Raw genomic sequence first — 16214 nt, 5'->3', positions numbered from 1 at the left:
GCTCCAAGGCTGCACGGGAATGGGAATCACCTTCTCCTTGTCCTCTCACTTCTTCCACGGTACCCACCCTTCCCCAACCTTGGAAAGCCCACTCCGGGGATCTCGGGCCTCCTCAGTTCCAGCATGCCCGCGTTTCCCCTAAACCCCCAACCACACCCAGCGCTACCTCCAGTTCGCACGCTAAAAGCTGAGATTTTTTCAAGACTATCTGAAGGAAATTATTCGGGGTTGGGGGAGAGGGGGGTGTTAAATCTGTAAATGGCAAGGGTTCGTGGGTCAACGTTCAGAGGGGCATAGGGTTCTATGGGGGTGGTGAGCGTTCTGGGTTGCCTTGCCAGGCAACCGGGATGGGAAGCCAGAGAAGGAAATATTATGATTTGTTTCCCTCCTCGTTAAAGACTTTTTCCTACAGTCCTGCCAATATAAGCTCCTTCTCGGAGGCCACGCGCAGTTAGCCCCGGCTTCCCTCTCTCTGTCGGAGAGGTCTCAGACTGTCCTGCTTGCATCCCCGCGTACACCACTCCCGGCGACACCCGCAGCCATAGCCGGGTCTCAGCCGCCTGCCCTTTGAATGTAAAGAAGCACAGGGTCCCGCCAGTCACAAGTCGCCCGCCAGAGGTTAACGCCCGCGCGCTGTGGGACCGCCCCGCGCCGGACTCCGGCCTGCTCATTGGTGGGGCCCGCGGAGCTCCTGGCCAATGGGAGGAGGCTGCGGGCAGCCGGCAGCGGAGAGAGAGCGAAGTAGGCTTCCGCGCTTCGCAGACCGCCGGGGCGTGGGAAGGGCCGGGAGCGCCAGGTCCGACCGCGCGTGATTCTCTGCGCTTGGGGCAGAGGCACTGACGGCCCTGCGAGCTTCAGGAGGCCGGCAGCGCCGCGCAGTCCCAAGACCCTTATGAGTTGCACGGCCCCCCAGCAGGCGGGGGGAAGTAAGAGAGGGAGGGTCTTGCCGGACGTCCCCGGCTCGCAGGGGAGGCCGAGCCGCAATTCTTAAGTCCCTTCACGGCTCTTCCAGCTCAGCTCCCTTCGTCCCTCTTCGAGCAGCCCTACCACAGGGCACAGGGACGGGGGGCGGGTCCTTGGCCTTGCGGGGAGTGGGAAAGCTCTTGGGGCGGTAACAGGACCATCTGTAGCTCCTCTCAGTTCCCCTGCTGTAATTGCTTCACTGGGGTCAAGGCAGAGAGGGGAAAGCCCCGAGAGTCCAGAGGTCTGCCCAGACGGTGTGTGGGAGAAGGTTCTTCCCCCATCCTGGGGCAGCCTCAGAGCGCCCCCTTCCCTCCGCCCCTAGCCCTACGGCTCATGCACCCGGGTTCCTGACTTCTGCCTCTCCCCTCGGCCGCGCTGTTTCAGCCCGTGCTTGGGGGAAGGAGGGAGGAGACCAGAGTGGGTCCAGCCTGAGCTGTGGGATAAGGAGTGGGGGGGAATCCCGAGCCCGGACATTCCTTCGGAGAGTTAGCTCTGGGGAGAGATGGGAGGAGAGTCCTCTCATATTTCCCCCTTCCCTCCCACGCAGGCACCCCCCCCCCACACACACACCATACTGACCCATACATTCCGGGACGGTTACTTGCCTCGTGGTCACTAGAAAATCGACCCCATTTCAAGCTGAAGGGCCACCAGTCTGAGTCAGTGATGTGCCCTGAATGTGTGTGTGTGGTGGGGAGCGGGGTAGGCTCAAGAAAGACCAGGGAAGGACTTAGGGGAGAGAAGGTGGGCCCCTGGGTATCTGGTTGTCAGGCCCTTCCTGTCCTTAAGCATCACCATCCGGGCATTTGGGGACCCCTTCCCAGAGCCAGAATCAAAGGTCCTCCCGTGAGGGGGAAAAGGCCCTGGACCCAGACTTGGGAGTCCCCAGTTCAAGATCCAGCTGTGCTCCGGGGCAGACCTGGGGCAGGTGGTATCTCCTTGCTAGGCCTCAGTTTCCCCCATGGGTTATACACTGTGTTCCTACTGAGGCAGGGGTGGTAGACGGGAAAAGGGTGAAGCAAACAAGTCTTCAGAGAATGGGCTCTTTTCCTCTGTCCTGGCCTCCCTGGGGACTGGGAAGGGATGGAGCCAGTTCTCCAGTCCCTGGAGCTGGTCCCTGAGTCTTCCTGGCAAGGGCATGGGGGTTAAGGAGGGGGACACATTGTTCCAACCTCCAACCTCACTCTCATCCCCCACTCCCCACAGGCCCAGGGAAGGCGGCTGCTGAGGTTTCATATTTTCCCCCCACCGAACTATTCACCACAGAGCCCAAGTCCAAGTAAGCAGAAAAGCTTCTCTGTGTGTGTATGTGTGTGCATACATGTGCGTGTGCTCTACAGACGTGGGCTGTGAGGTTCCTTCTTACACGGGGAAACACCACTTTTCTGATACCACACAATGGAAGATCCACATCCTTGGACACATCCCACATCCAGCCTGGCATACGCATGCTCAGGGGTTCCCCTAGGCTGACACCGGCAGGCACCAAACAGCCCCATCAAGGACACACTCCCCAGGGGTGATCAGACGGACACACATTCTCCTGTATACATGCACATGCGCGCAGCCACCCCAGAGATGGTCAGGCACGGCCCCGCACCCTCTCACTTGAACACACACACCATGTCACACCACCACAGAACTAGAGGCTGACTGCGCCAACCCACACGCCTGAGTCATATGACCCCCAGCGAGGCAGCATTGGGAGTCCCAGGCTCGCCTGGGGCTGGGACAGTGAGGGCTGGGACTGGAGGAAGGGATGACACAGGGATTGAGCCTTTCCGTGCTTGTGCTGGAGAGAGGAAGGGAGAGAGGAGGGCAGGCGCAGGGTGGCACCCACCATGGGCTGCTTCTCCCGCACACAGCAGGGTCTGGGGAGGGCATGGTGTTCTCATTCTCCCCTGTAGCCCCCAGCCCTGCTGGTGTGGCTCTCTGCTCCCCTCCCCTGACACTGGTAACCCTTCCCTGGCCAGGCACAGGCCCCTCAGGAAAGCAGAGAGAGCTGGCCTGCAGGTTCCTGGCCAGCCCCTGGCACCTTTCAACCAGGCGGCCCATGTGCTGTGGCCCAGCCCTGGGGTTAGTGCCAGGTACTGTCTGGGCAGGAGGAAGCGGTGGCAGCAAGTGCCGCCGCCCAGGGCTGGGATTAGCTGTGACTGGCACCACTGAGGGCACAGCAGCCCACGGTCTGGCTGCTGGAGATGTTGGTCCATACACGGTGGCCAGAGGATCCCTGTGGAACAGCTCAGGACACTGGAGACTCAGTGCCAGTGCTGGCACTGGGGGCCTCTGGAGAATAAGGACATCTAATCACATCCATTTATTCATGACTTATATATTCCTTCAGGATTTACTAAGCACCTACTATGTGCCCAGGCCTGTGGATATACAGATGAACAAAGTCCAGCTCCTGCTCACAAAAGGCTTTCTGACTAGCAGTATGAATACACCCCACTGAGGAAGGTTAAGTCTAAGGCTTGAACTCTGATCAGTCTCCAGAACATTCTCTACCTTCCATTAAGAGGTATCTCCTAACACAATATGACTACGTGACTCTCCTCCTCGGTATCTATCGATGGCTCCTTACTGCCTTTAGGATAGTTTCCTAGTGTCTTAGTATAGCTTGAGATGATCCAGCCACATCGCCTCGATGTCTGCTGTGGCCAGTTCTCGTGTGTATCTCCGAAGCCCAGTGCTGGTCCCAGCACATGCTAGGTGCTCAGCTGTTTGCTGAGTGACTACCTGATGGACTGAACGAATGGGTGAATGAAGGCATGTGCCAGTGAGTTAATGGACTGAGGTCTTTCTTCTGCAGCTGAGCCTCCAAGAATGACTGACCTGAATTCTGCTTCCATGCCAGCTTACTCCCCGCTGCAGGCAGAGTTTCCATGCTCCTGGCCTCCTTCCCTCAGCTCCTCCCTAGTGGGGCCTGTGGTACCCAGGTGGTTCTTTCCCAAGGCCCTATTGTTCTTAAGCCCCAGACAGACCAGTTCTCAGGGACCAGAGTCCCCTATTTGGTGCTGCAGGAGCTGCCCTCAGGGTTTGACTAGGCCCAAGAGTGTCAACAGAGCCCCGTGGCCACCCAGCCAAGCTGCTCTCCCGGCCCCTGGCCAGCTGGAAGGCCCTTCTCAGTTGGAGCCTGCCACCCGGCTCTGGCTGGAATTCCCTTGGCCTCTTCCTTCTCTCCAGTGCGCTCAGCGTTCGGCCCCTGGCTTCCTCAGCTGTCCCGGCCTGTCTGAGTTGTCCTCAGGTTTTATTTTTGGAAGACGCTGCATTCTCTCTCCTTATTTACTCCTTGCCTTCAGGGAAGGTGCGGGACCCCTGGGTTCGGCTGGGGATCAGGCTGTGTCTCCAGCCTTAAGGGTTTGGGCCTCTCTGGGACTCCAAGGGAGGGGACCTCCAAAGACTCCTGACCCATCAGATGCTTCAAAGCCAGCTGCCTCTGTTCTCCTTCCCCCACCCAGTGTGTGACTAATGCCTGCCCCTGCCCTTCTTGAAGAGCCCCACGATCGCCAAAAAAAATCATCACCATTTTTGAGCTAAAAAGAATTCTGGCATCGTTAGGTCCGTCCCCTCTTATTCACAGAGGCAGTGGAGTTCAATGGTTAAGAGCAAGGGAGGCGGACCGACCCAGTTCTAATTCTGGCTATTACTTACTGTGTAGCCTTGGGCAACTTTCTTAACCTCTCTGGGCCCCAGTCCCAGCTCTAAACTAGGAGTACTGATCTCTAACTACTAGGGTGCCACGAGGCTTCAATAAATGATGACATTTGTAAAGTTTGGGACACAATGCAGGATGTGTGGAAGGGTCTCACTGACATGGAGCTGTTGTTGTTGTTGTTATTATTATTATTATTACAGAGAGAAGAACAGAGAGCCAAGGAAGGACAGTGGAGTTGCTCAGCATCACACAGCTTGAGGTAAGCAGCCATTTCCAGAGCCTTTCCTCTGTATCTCCCTTCCAAGGAGAAGAGACGGGCTGGCGTCAGCCTCCGAGAGGAATCTCCTGGAGTCCGTTGCACAGGCAAACCCCTGGGCCTTTGGTGTGGGCCTCCTACCGCCATGCCCAGGCCCTCCTCTGGGGCAGGCGTTTCCTCCGGGGCCTCAGCAGCCTCATTCTTGCTCAATGAGGGTGAGGGGTCTGGGGAGGAGACCCCAACACTCAGCCCCTAGGTGGACCCCAGGCCAGTGGGACTCAGAGAGGAGGGGGAGTGCTGGGTCCTGACATCACAGAGCAAAGAAGCTGGAGCCACAGCCATGCGGGCCAGCTGGGGCCCTTCCAGCGCGTCCAGATGTCTCAGGAATGTGCTGAGCTGGGAACTACCTCGTTCCTTCCCTCACCACCCCCAACCCCTCATCCCCTCAAAGGCTTTGCTCAAGCTCTGTCTCGGCCCCACCCCCTCTACCCTCTCTCTTTCATCTCTCTCCGGGAGGGCCTCCTGTCCGTGGTCCCTCTGGTGCCTTGCCACAGTCTAGCTCCCTCTCAGACCTCTGAAGAGGTCACGGAAGGCAGGAGCCCTTCCCCTTCTGCAGACCCCATGGGCTGACCATGTGGGGTGGGGGGAGATGGGAGCCTGAGCTAACTGGGAGGGGAAAGTTCTGAGCAGATAGTGCATGCCAGATCCCAAATGTGGAACTGATTTGCAGCTCTGGGAGAGGAAGGGGTGAAGGCCGTGGGGCAGCAGAGGGCAGGGCTGGGCCTCTTCTCTGGGAGGATGATGAAAGGGGCTCTGGGCATCTTGTCTTAGCTGATGGGTGGGAGGGCCAAGGAGGTGAGGGTGCCAGACTGGGATGGCCTCAGAAGGAGGGCTCAGATCCTTCTAGAGCCCCAGCGCCCTACATGTCCCTGTAGGGCTGAGAGTGGAGGGTCCTGAGCTGTTGCCTGAGATTGGAGGGTCCTGAGCTGTTGGAGGGGTGGGGGAACCCTTTAGGGCTCTGGGGTCGGGCCAGGAGGAAGGACATGGTTCAGGCTGGAGCTCTCGGCCCTGTAGCGCGAAGCCTGTTTCCTTGCAAGGGTGGAGTTGCCTTGGGCCTCTCCAGGTCAGCCTGGCCCAAGGGCTGCAGATGAAAGAGCCTGATGAGAACTGGTACTCTGGCCCAGTGTGAGAGTCACATCAGGGCACAGGGTGGAAGTCAGAGAAGAGAAGGGACCTGGGCTCAGCTACAGCCTCAGGCTGCTCCAGACTCCAAACACAATCCTCTCTCCCTTTGGTGAGGGTCCCTCAGTATCCAGACAGGCTGACAGAGGATTCTTAATGGACCCTAGACCTCCTAGCACTGAGACAGTTCAGAGTCACTGCGACTACCACTTTGTCCAGCTCAGAACTATCTTTGGCTCCCTCCTCCCTACTGAAAAACTCCTATCTCTTAAGCATGGCATTGAAGCTGTTATTCATGTGTCTCAACTCAGCACTGTAGTTGGGGACCCTCGTCCTTTGCTTCCCTCCATCCCAGTTGGATGACCACTCCCAGCTCCTTGAAACTGCTTTGAGCTTCAGTGCCTCAGGGCCTTTGCTTATACCATCCCTAGTGTCTGGAATACCTTTGCCCTTTATTTCTTCATTCCAACTCCTATCATCCCCTAAGGCCCAATTAAAATGCCACTTCCACTAGGAAGCCCTCCTTGGTCGCCCACTGTACCACCTGATGCCCCTCTTGAACCGCTACAGCACTTATAGATTGTTGAGTCACTGGTTAGTATCATGTCCTGAACTCTTAAGTAGGCAAATAGGACCCATCTCTCCTTCTGAACTCTTACCTCCTTGCTTGAGGGTAGGATGCAGGATGGAGTTCATCCTTGAACCCTCTGCTGGGCCTCACACAGGGCCTAGCATATAGTATGCCTAATAATGAAAATAATGAAAATAATAATAATAATAATAGCTAATATTTATGTCCCAGGCACTGTTGTAGCTCCTTCCATGTAGTATCTCATTTAATTTTCAGAAGATAAGGTAGTATCCTCATTTAAAGTTGAGGAAACTGAGGCCCGGAGAAGTTAAGTAGTTTCCCCAGGTTCATTCATTTAGCAAGAGACTGAATCAGGACTTGAACCCAAGCTCTGATTGCAGAGTTCGTGCTCTTAAGCAAACATGACAATGCTGGTTGTTCAAGGAATTGTTGATCTTCTGCTGCCCTGTCCCAATACCCAGTACAAAGCCAGGTAAAATCTATGCCCACCCCCCCCCCAAAAAAAAAAACTATGCCCCCAAATTCCATGCACTGGGTCCTCACTTGGGGTCCCAATGTCGCTTATCCCTGGCTAAGCCCAGAAAGAGCCTTGCGAAGGGGGTCTGACATCTTCTGTCTTTACTCAAAAGAGCCTTCCAGCTTCCAAGAGGTCAGACAGATAAGGGAAATAAAATTCCTACAACCAGGGCTCATCACAGGGATGGAGAAGGTGGGACCTTCCTCCGAGGACTGGCCAATGCTGGGGACCTCCCTTTCAGGCCATGACAACGAAATCAGAATAAAACCAGTGGCAACAGCTACAATTTATGGAGGCCTTACTATGTGCCAGGCACTGTGCTAGGCCTTATCTAACTGAATTCTCTGAAGAACCCCATGTCCTATGGTCATACTTAATGGATGAGGAAAATCAGCTGGGAGAGGTTCCGGCACCTGCCCAAGTTCGCAGAGATGGCAGATGGTGAGAGCCAAGATTTGCTCCCAGGTCTGAGCCATTAAAGGAGACCATTCATGGCCACCCCACCCCATCTCAAGATGGCTCAGGACCCCTGTGTTTTTGAGGTATTAGCTATCTGGCCTGTGGGCTTGCTGTCTGGTCAGGTTGGGTCTGGGAGTAGGTACCAGGTCCCAGGACATTCCTGTTCAGAATCTGCCCAGAGTGGAGTGGACTCAGCGTCCCTAGAACACCTCTCCCCCAAACTCAGGCGGCTTTGAGAGACCCAGATACTCAGAGCTGGGCCCAGTTCTTTAACAGGGGTAGTGAGTACACACATATCTATTTTATTACCCTTTATAATTCATATGCATGCATCACCTATATTCTTTTATGACAGAAAAGGCTAGTATGGTAAAGTGAAAGGTAGATGTGGAATTTAGGTTAACATTCACTATGTCAATAAAAAATAGAGTCCACTTTAACAAAAAGTATCATTAAAACTGGAAGTGTGGAAGTGTCCTTTCTTCCACTGTCTGTTCATCTACCCATCTATCCATCCATCACCCCTCCCCACTCCTTCCTAGCTTTCCTCCCTTGTACCCATCCATCCATCCACCCATCCATCCAATAAATAAGCATTTCCTCAGCACTCAGTCCCTATAGCTATAACTAGGCAACAGATAAAAATAATCATCTGACGTTCCTGCTCTCAAAGAACTCTCAGTCTAGTTCAGCAATGATGCAGCCAGGGCCCAGAGAGGGGAAGTGATTTGTCCAAGGTCACACAGTGAGTTTAGGAGAGGTGAGGACGGCCCAGGCAGAGGGGCACACTTGGGAAAGGTCTTGGGCCTCCCCGCCTCAGAAGCAGTTCCCCTCAGTGACTGCTTTAAAACAGCCTCCCGGCTCTCCATGAGGGCCTGAAGAGCCTGCCTTACTCCTCTGCTGCTTTCATTTTTGTTTTTCTTTTGGAAGGGGAAAAGGGGGACAGCTGCTGCCGTCCAGCTGTTATGCTGGACCACACAGCCCAGCCCAGATGTGTCAGCCTCTCTGGGATGGGTGAAATGGCTCCTGGGCCAAGAACCAAGGGCCAACGGCCAAGGAAGCTGCGGCGAGGGCTCTGTCCCAGGAGAGTTGGGATAGGAGGCATGGCAAAGTCGGCAGCAGGGAAGCCCATAATTGCCCCAGTTGTCAAGTTGACTTTGCTGGTGACATGGTATATCCGGGTCATGGAGATCAGACTCTCTGACATTCCAAGGAAATTGATCCCTTTGACATATTTTCTGTGATGGTCAGAGTTCTAGACCATCTGTTGTGCCTCCCAGCCTCTTCTGAACCAGACGCTCCCACCCTTACCTTCTTCTTGCCCATCCTGGTCAAGGGTCCTGCCACTTATTCTGACTTCCCCTCATCTGCTTGAGGGGGTTACACAGTGTTCCAGCCAGAGCAATGCTCACGGTCCTGACTTAACTCCACCCAAATCTTCCTCCTCCATCCTGCCCCCTGGAGCGCAGAGACTTCCAGAAGAACAGCTTGTTCTCCAGCATCTGGAGCTGGTTTCTTGAGGGAGGTTCAGGGGCAAGCCAGGTCCCAGAGAGGGTGCTCCAGGAGGGCCTCTGGACCAGGATTTGCAGGAGGCACATGGTATGGGGAAGGGAAGACACAAGGTGGGGCTGTCCTTTGTCCTCTCCTGGCACAGCAGGCAGGCCAGCCAGACATAAACAGACCCTCCTGGGGAGTCCTGGGAGCTACAGAGAGCAAAGGTTCAAGTTCCCAGGTGGGTCAGGAAGCAGCATGTCCAAGCGAATCTGAGGACAGGGCATGGGACAGGCTGTGGGGCCTCTGCTCGGCTCACTGGCCAGGCGAGCTGCTGGCACTGCCCCTAACGCTCCAGGCATCCGTGGTTCCCTGGGGTTGAAAGTGGGAGAGAATGAAGGCGGGGTCCCTCTCATATCAGACAGCCCAAACTTCCCCTGGCCTAGAGAGCAAAGTGCAAACCAGAACGAGAGAGAGAGATTGAGAGAGAGAGAGAGAGAGATTCACTCCATGGGACCCCTGGCTCCTTTCCACACTTGGCTTTCTTACCTGCACAGGGGACAAGGATACCTCTACAGGCTCAATAAATGAGACAGTGCCTTCCAGCAAGTCCTTTGCCAAGAGGGATGGGGCCATGATGGAGAGAGTGTGCCAGGTCCCCTCCTCTAAGAAACCTGCCGTGACCTCGATCTCAGCTGGATGCTCTTCCTGGGGGGCCCGCCCTGCTCTGCACCATCCCTGCACCCGTGGTGCTGCTACTGTGTCCCCCCTCCTCTCTCTCACTTGTCTGTCAGTTGCTGGAGGTCGCTATACACAGTGACCAGCAAAGGGTTCCTTCTGTGCCCAAGACTGGATGCATGGATTGAAGAACAATGAAGCGAAGCCCCAGCTGGTCCAGGGAAGCCAGAGGGACCCCATTGTAGTTTGGGGTACAGGGAGCATTTTGGTGGGGTCCAGCATCCCAATGACCTTCCATGTTAACCAGGCCAGGACCCTGAGAACTCCAGGGCCCCTTCTGGAATTAGCAATACACTTCTGCAACACTCAGGCCTGTCTTTTAAAAAACATTCTCCTATTCCCTTCCAGGGACTGCTCTAGTCTGAAGTAATTTTCTCTACAAACATGGTAAATCCTTGAAATGGAGCAAAATCCACTACAAGGCAACCCAAACTTGGCTCTGTCCTCTGCCTGGAGTCCACCTCAAGTGATGGTGGGCAAAACCCTCATCTCGGGGTAGGCCGGTTGGTAAAGAAGTGACTGTCCCACGCTCCCCCGGAGCTTTCTCAATTTGGTCTGCCGCATGTGGTCAGGTTCCATGATCTTGACTTTTGGGCTTTTTGTGATAGTACAGACCAACAGAAGAACGTTGCTTTTCATTGCTCCTGAAATAACGTAACTCTGCATTTTACATGACTGAAAAATTTGGACTTGGCTTCTTGTCTTATGATGGAATTTGACTATATTAAGCCCCTATTTTGTACCAGAGCACTGGGCTAGGTTTATGGCCTTGAACAGAACTGACAGGGTCTCTGTTCTCATGGAACTTGCTTCCTCAGTGGAGGAGATGGACAGTAAGCCAGCAACATAGCTGTACACTGGGATGAGGGTTATGAAGGCCTCAAGGGCTGAACCAGAAAATGAGAGGGGGTCAGGGATCACTTGAGGTGGTCAGGAGGCTGCTACAAAGAGTTGGCATCTGGACTAAAGAGAACGGGATGGAGAGAACCGGAGGGGAAGTGTTCTAGATGTCAGAAACAGCGTATGCAACAGCCCTGTGGCAGGACTAGAAGAGACTTCCTTTGAAGCTGGGTAAGTATGGATCCAGGAGTCCCAGAGCAGTCTGAACAAGAGAAAACTGGGGAAGATGGAAGGCCTAGGGCTAATGTTCAAAGATGAGGCCTAAGCCACAAGTTCATATCTGCTGTGGGTCAACTAATTTACATTATCCTTGTCCAGGGGCCCCAGGGGTCTGTGCCATAGGATGGGGATGACTCAAGGCAATGACAACTCATTGGGGATCATGGAGATCCCTTCTCGAACCTCAGAGGATGGCTTGCAGGATCCTGATGGCTGGCGGCTTAAGCACCCTTGTTCCTCCTCCCTAAAATACATGAGGTCTGAGGTGGGCCCCCTTTCCTTCATTTAGCCATCCTCGGTTGAGGCCTCCTCTTTGCCAAGCACTGTGCTGGGCACTGGGGATAGCACAGCGAACAAGACAGACTCCTGCCCTCAAGGAGCTTGTATCCCAGTGGGGGAAGCAAAAACAAAACAAAAGACCCCCACCCCAAACAAACTCAGTGTTTTAGAGGAGGACTAGGTGTCTGGGGAGATCTCCCTTCCTGAGTTGTAGCCCTGAGATTTTAGCTTCTCCATTAGTCCTTTTCTAGGGGATTCTACTCTGAGACCGGAGTGCCTTGGCCCTTGGGTCTTCTTTCCTGTTGGTGAAAATTTAAAGAGAAACACACACACACACACACACACACACACACACACACACACACACACACCCCTCCCCTTTTAGGGGCTGTTAAAGGCCCACACACAGACATAGGAACACCCAAATGCACATACTTCTCTAATCTCCCTAATCCCCCAAGGCTGGGATAGTGGTGGTTGTGGCGGTTCTCTGTTTCCCTATTTAGCTCTGGAGAAGCCAGGCTCTGGGCCTGGCTTAGCCCCCACACCTCCCTTCCCCTGGGCTGGTCCCTAAGTCCTAGTCACTTCCACACCTGGCTTCCCCAACTGCTGGGAGGTAAACGAATGAATGTACTGGGTAAACATCCTTGCAGCTTCCTGCTGCTCCCCTCTGAGAAAACAGCACTCCTCTTCCTCCTTCTCCTCCCCACACCCTCCCAGCTGGGGCATCTGTGGGATCCGAAGCCATTTCTCTCTGGAGAAACTAGAGTCAGTCCTTCTCCTTAGCCAGAAGAAGAAGGCAAGAGGCACACAGACCTAGTATCTCTGTCTGGAGACACAACCTGTTCTCCCTCTTGGCCTTTATCCCAGCTTTCTGAGCACCAGTCCCTCTCTCATACCTGCCCAGGTGCTGAAGGATCACAGGATACAGGGGACAAGGGCTCTCCTGTGGTCCCATCAGGAACTGTGAAGGAATGGGGGATGGAGAGGGAGTAGAAGTCCCCCACATCTGTCAGGAAGCACAGCCCCTTCTGAGGGGTGTCCCCGAGAATCACACGGATAAGCTGGGAACAGCATGAAGGAATCTTCATAGAAGGTAAAAAGAAAATGTCCCTAACCCTCCAAACGTACCTGACTTGAACTGCAAACTCATTCTGTCTCTGTCCACACGAACATGTATTTCTTACAGAGTTGTGTCCAGGGTGAGCATCAGAATTTTGGGTTCTTGGTTTTTGCATGGGGCAACAGAACACACACATTTTCCACATGATCTTATGGCCTTTATCTGGATTTTTAAGAAGGAGAGTGGATACCCTGTTCTCTATCTTCTAGACTGGGAGACACACAGACTCCATCCCTTCCCATCCTTACCTTGGAAACATTTCCCTACCCTCATGCAGAATGAAGAGGGAGTCCGGGGTAGGGTTGGTATGTGGTCCCAGCTGTAAGGGATCTTGGACATATAAGCGGAGGCACCAGAGAAGGAAAGTGACTTGCTCAAGGTCACACAGCAACTCGTTGTTGAGTAGTTCTTAACCACCACTCCATCTAGTTTCTGGAACAAGTTAACTATAGAAACTTACCTGCCAGACATTTTCCTCCATTGATTTTTTAATTAATTTTCTCATCACTATGGGGAAGGATCTATACCTCCATTTTTCAAATGAGGGAACCAAGGCCCAGAGGAAGAAAAGCCACTTGTCTGAATTGCCCGGCTGGCTGGTAGCCCAACAGCTAGAACCAAATCTCCAGATTCCTAGCTGGGAGTTCTTGGTCTATCCTCCTAGAAATACCTTCCTCTCTCCCTGCCTGGCTTGGCCTTGCCTAGGTTCAAGGTCAGGAGTTTCCCCGGCAGGGCTTTCCCTCCCTAGTCCCAGTGCTGGACACCACTGTGGTCCTGCCTCCTTTCCTGCGCTGGACCAAGGCCCAGCTGAGCAGCTGGGGACACAAGGCTGAATGGAGGATCAGGAAGAGGCTGTAGGCAGCAGAGTTCATTCAGAAGAAAGACCCATTCAGCTGCTGAGGGCACCTCATGGTGCTGTGGGGGAGCTCTACCACCCCCCCCTGCCCCCCGCCCCTGCTGCACCGGTACAAACTCCAAACTCCTCTCCCTCTGACTGGTATCCATTACCAACTCCAGGAGGGGTGTACGGAACCCCCATTCCCTGCCACTTGATCCCCAAGATCTGTGCCAGACTATCCTTAGAAAGACTTGATTCAACTTCTCCCCACTTTACAGACAAAGTAGCAGAGGCACAGCTCACAGTGGGATGCTGAAGCAGGCGCAGGACTAGAACCCTGCTCTCCCCACTACCAGCTTAAGTCCTCCCCACCTCCTGTACTTGGCCCATGTGCAGAATTGTGTTGCTCCCTTTCCCTGGGACCAGGGGCCATCCTCAGAAAGCAGGGTGACCCAGATATCCCTAATGGAGGGCTGGGAGACCTCACACCCCATGCCTCCTGGACTCAGGTTCCTGTCCCTTGGCTTGTTTCCCCACCATCAGTCTAGAGATCTGGGACAATTGAAGTCAAAGTCCACGATGTCCAATCCTGGAAGTCTCTGTGCATTTGGCTCTTGTCTGGCCAAGTTTATCCTGGTCCCAGGAGGTGGAGACTAGCCAGCAGAGACCCGTCAGACGGTGTGTGTGTGTGTGTGTGTGTGTGTGTGTGTGTGTGTGTAAGGGAGGGAGGGAGAGGGAGAGAGAGATGGGCAGTTCACTACATGGTGGTGGTGGTGGGGGGAATCCCAGCAGATTCCCCAAGCTGTCCACATTTCAACCCAGCAGGCCCTTCTGAACCCAAATATTTTCTTGCCTTGCGGAGCCCATGCCCCTCCCCCCAGCAGGGTTTTAGGGCTGAGCCGGAGAGAGGGAGGAAGGGAGGGAAGAAGAGAAGCCACGTTTCCTTAGGGAGGGAGGGGAAGAGAGAAAGAGAAGCACAAGCTCAGATACAGAGATAGTCACGAAGACACAGGGAGAGAGTCAGAGAAAGGGAGATACGAAGGACGGAGAAACAGAACTAGAGACACAAAGATGGGGAGAAAGATCTCCCTTCTCCTGACCGATCACCCTGTGCTGCCCTGACCATCTCAGCCTCAGGTCCGTCACTGGGGAATCTCAGGCCTGACCCCGCGGGACGGCCGCGGCAGCACCCCTCAATTACCAGGACTGCCTTAGAACCGGGGTACGACTCTGGCCCCCCAAGGGGCTTCGGGTCCCCGGTCTTCCGAACACTTCCGTGTGCGCCCCCCAGCGGAGAACCAGCCGCTGAGCCATCGAGGTCCTAAAGGGGGCGCAGGCAGGGGCGCCGCCACTTTTCGCCCAATCTGGTCCGGGAACCCCGGGGGGGGGGTGGGTGGAGAACCGTTGGAAAACGGGTGGGGGGCGTGGGGGGGCAGGACTGGTGTCCCTCGGGCACGTATTCAGGGATCCGCTGGCCCCGACTCCCCGACATCCCCTTCCCCCTAGAAAGTCGAGGTCAATGTATCCACGGACGGAGCCCCCAGGAGGGGTGCGCACTAGCGCAAGCTCAGAGGCTCCGGCCCAGGTTCGGGGTCTAGCGGGGGTATGGAGGGATCTAGTGCCCAAATCTCACAGCTCTAACCACGTGTCTCTCGGGGACCCTGCACCGAGCCCCCTCCCCCGCTTCTGCCCAGTGATGTGTAGTCCCGTCCCTCCGGGAGGGGGGGTCAGGCGCGCCGCGAAGAGGGGTGAGGAGTGGTGGAAAGGGGACGCAGACCCTTCGTCTTACCGCATTGTTGAGGAAATCCGACTCGTTCAGATCCCCCAAGTCCAGGAAGCTGGATCCGGGGAACAGCCTGTCGGCCGGGAAGGGCTCCAAGACCGCGTCCATCGCGGCCGGCTCCAGAGACCCCCTTCGCCTGGGCTTCCCTCACTCCAGGGCGGCGGCGCGCCCGGCCCAGAGCTCCTGCCTGAGCGCAGGCTAGCGGGCGGGGGCAGGTCCGGGGCAAAGCCCCGGGGAGGGGCGGGCAGAGGCGGCGCGGCCCCGGGTAGGGGGCGCCGGGGGCGCGGGGCCTTAGGGCAGCGGCGCGGAGCAGGCTGGGCTCAGGGGCCCCGGGCTCACCGCGAGCATTTAGCCGACTCCTCCTCCTCCGGCTCCTCCCGGGGAACAGCTGGCTTCCATGGGGAGCCTGGGAGTGGGGCTGAGGGCTTGAGGAGCCCCCCGGACAGGGTGGCAGCCGGGGGTGGGGGAGCTAAGCGCTCCCCCGAGACTGGGTGGCTGCCCGGCGCTCTGCTCTCTCTGCGTCTCCCTCTGCACAGCTTCTGTCACTTTCCTCTCTGTGAAACCGGGAACCCCTGGCTGGTTAGCCCAGCTGGCCGAGGCGCCACGCCCCCACATCAATATTCACGATAAATTTCATATTAATGAGAAGAGGGAGGGTCCTGAGGAATGGTCCCTCCTCTTTTAAAGAGACAACGGCAAGCTGATCTTCCTTGTTCAATGTCTCTGTTCTCTGAAGATCAAGGTAGGGGTTTGAAGCAAAATTATCCTGGAACCAATAACTGTGTTCCTGGGACCTCGGCATCTTGTCGAGGCTTTGCCAACCACTGTCCCATAAATTGATGAGGGAGCTGAGTTATTTCCATTTGTCCAGCCTTATGCTAGAGCCTGAACCAAATCCAAAGTTGGGCAATTCTATCTCATGGGCCCCTCAACAGATCTCTTGGTGGAGATCTGTTCACATGTCTCCTCCTCCAGGGAGACTTCTCTGGTCTGCAGGCTGGAGCAGTTAGCATCCTATACGCTCGAGGGACCCAGTGTGCTTACCTCCTCTGTGGTGAGTCTAATGTGTTACTGTCACCGTTTGCTCACATGTCTCTGACCCCACCGGACTCTGAGATCCTTCAGGGCAAGGACCGTATCCAGGTTTTTTGTGTGTGAAAGGGGGCAGTGAACAGCAGAAATGAGGTGAGTACTCCTCATCAGTCATCCAGTCCCT

General features: G+C 55.3%; 1 protein-coding gene and 1 long non-coding RNA gene across 4 annotated transcripts in view; one reads left to right on the top strand and one right to left on the bottom strand.

Annotated features, from left to right (window-relative positions):
- Positions 1 to 15557, bottom strand: part of CREB3L1 (cAMP responsive element binding protein 3 like 1) — a 34332-nt gene extending 18775 nt beyond the window's left edge. The window contains exon 1 of the mRNA XM_032844613.1: positions 15005 to 15557. Coding sequence (XP_032700504.1) covers positions 15005 to 15106 — 102 coding nt within the window. The 5' untranslated portion in view covers positions 15107 to 15557. The remainder of the gene's footprint in view (positions 1 to 15004) is intronic.
- Positions 767 to 4861, top strand: LOC116859381. 3 transcript variants are annotated; one of them, XR_004381144.1, is made up of 4 exons: positions 767 to 796; positions 2170 to 2242; positions 3308 to 3423; positions 4822 to 4861. It is a non-coding gene; the product is annotated as an uncharacterized LOC116859381 (long non-coding RNA). The 3 variants fall into 3 exon arrangements; XR_004381142.1 differs by lacking the exon at positions 767 to 796 and adding an exon at positions 1560 to 1622; XR_004381143.1 differs by lacking the exon at positions 767 to 796 and adding an exon at positions 1585 to 1644.
- Positions 15558 to 16214: the final 657 nt, after the last annotated feature.

The sequence above is a fragment of the Lontra canadensis genome, unplaced genomic scaffold (assembly GCF_010015895.1).
Source record: "Lontra canadensis isolate GAN:19392208 unplaced genomic scaffold, GSC_riverotter_1.0 scaffold154, whole genome shotgun sequence".
Taxonomy (NCBI): Eukaryota; Metazoa; Chordata; class Mammalia; order Carnivora; family Mustelidae; genus Lontra; species Lontra canadensis.
Note: the sequence above shows the minus strand (reverse complement) of the source record. Positions and strands in the feature narration are given on the sequence as shown.